The sequence below is a fragment of the Lipomyces arxii genome (genome assembly GCF_038497795.1).
Source record: "Lipomyces arxii strain Phaff 12-163 unplaced genomic scaffold V1512scaffold_67, whole genome shotgun sequence".
NCBI lineage: Eukaryota > Fungi > Ascomycota > Lipomycetes > Lipomycetales > Lipomycetaceae > Lipomyces > Lipomyces arxii.
Genome location: NW_027117766.1, coordinates 1 through 1,997, shown reverse-complemented (window position 1 = coordinate 1,997; position 1,997 = coordinate 1). Strand labels below are relative to the sequence as shown.

Here is a 1,997-nt window from a genome sequence, read left to right as displayed (position 1 = left end):
AGTCATGCGAGGCGCGTTGGAAATGCAAAACAAAGACGTCCGCAGCGCAATGACGAGAATACACGACGTCTTCATGCTCGACATCAACGCCATTCGGCCCGAAGCTTCGATCACACCCAATCACCGGCATGGGAGCGCGGAGACAGACGTTGATACTTGTTAGCTCTTACTTCCATATCATGTTTGGCTGCAGTCAGATTAACTCGTGCCTGTCATGGTGGCTAATCCAGCTGCATCTGGAGCCGGAGGTAAGGGGTTACGGGGCCGCGGTGGCTAGGGAGACAATGGGCGTGCATAGGGTAAGGCGTGCGAGCGCGGGCTCAGGTGATTGGTGCGACAATAGGTCGCGGATCCTCGGGCGTGAACATAGCCAATGTGATTGGCTACTCGTCCGAGTAACAGCGTGGCTGTGTACTGTCTGTTACTGATCCTGTTATCTCTGTTTCTAACTTCTCACCCGTAGCTTCGAACGTGAGGAACTACTATAAATAGGGTGCCGGGCACCACGTAGTATATTTTCTCACGTTCGAGATTTCGTTTAATACTCTTGAATATATTTGTTTGTTGATTACTACTTTCTACATCTACGTCAGCGCCTAACATTGAGTTCAAGTTGGAGATTGATGGTGGCGTGATTGGATCCCAGAAGCAGCAGATTCTATATTGCTACCAGTTTCTAGAGGGTGTGGCCAGCTCGACTATACGCCCATGGATCGAACAAGCTGAAAGGATGGAGTCCTCGGAAGGCACCACTATGTTTGCGCTTGAACAATTTTACGCCAAATTGCGCCAAGCGTTCCAGCGTAAAGACATTGTTCAGCACGCCTTAACACGCCTGACTCGCGTTACACAAGGCGACCGCGCATTCAACGAGTTCCGCAAAGAGGTAGACCAGCTTATCTTTGAGGCAAACGGCCACGATTGGACAAACAATGTCAAGATTGGTTACCTTCGCGGTGGATTGTCACCGACCCTATTCAACCAAACTCTCATCTTGGGGGACGACGTTGCCTACGAAGAGTTCGCCGATGCGATTGGCCTGGTTGCAGGTCGTGTTGAATCTGCCGCCAAACGCATTCCTGTTGTGGCGGGACCTGCTCAACCTCGCGACGCCAATGCGATGGATTGGGAACGAGCTTTCCGCACCCTTTTGTCAACACCAAGCTCTAATGGCTCAACTTTCCCTGTGGCAAACAACAATAATCAGAGGCGTCGGGCACGCTGGGTCTCCAAAGAGGTTCGCGAGGACCGTCGCAAAAAGAACCTCTGCATGCGCTGCGGGCTGCCTGGACATATGCAGGGTCAGTGCACCCTTGCTCCTGCTCTTCCTCCTCGTCAGGAAACTGTCCGGGCCGTCGCAGATGCAATCGATCTTGAAGAGAACGGCGTGATTGAGTCGGGAAATGTGTAGCTCCTGTCGAAAGTCGTAGACAGGAGCTCCATGAGCAGAAGTTCCTAGAAGAGCAGTTAGTAAAGAGATCATGTAACCAAAGTATAGCAGTGAATTCAATAATAAATGACACTTATAACATCAAAACCATTATTGATACCGGCAGCACTGCTTATGCATTGATCTCGCAATCCACTGCACACAAACTTCTGCTTGAGCGCATCCCATTATCGTCAAGCGTTACGTTCAACGCGTTTTCTCAGACTGGAAACTCTGTAGCGAAAGAGTTTTGTTATTTTTCCTTAGACACCGGAGGTGTTACATCAAAACAATATGCCTTTGTTATTCCAAATTTATCTGACCAACTTATTCTGGGATACCCATGGCTAAAAAAGCATTCGGCTGTGGTAGATTGTGACCTGGACACGTTAACATTCAAGAAACAGGGATGGATTATTCGTGGCTTACAATCTGCACCCATCGTTGATGTCCAGCAAGTCAACGCTGCCACTTTCCATCATTTCATAAGGCGATCTCTAAGGACTGATGAGTCGTCGGAATCAGTATTTGCCGCCAGTGTACAAGACATCGAAAGAGCGTTGAAAAA

The 1,997-nt window shown here is 49.2% G+C and overlaps 1 protein-coding gene across 1 annotated transcript; it reads left to right on the top strand.

Annotated features, from left to right (window-relative positions):
- Window positions 1–12: 12 nt before the first annotated feature.
- V1512DRAFT_278601 (uncharacterized protein) lies at window positions 13–1,986 on the top strand (the record flags this gene model as incomplete). The annotated part of the gene is made up of 3 exons (XM_066917976.1): window positions 13–158; window positions 594–1,405; window positions 1,450–1,986. Coding segments are annotated over exons 1-3 (1,485 nt in total), but the record flags the coding sequence as incomplete, so codon positions are not given.
- Window positions 1,987–1,997: the final 11 nt, after the last annotated feature.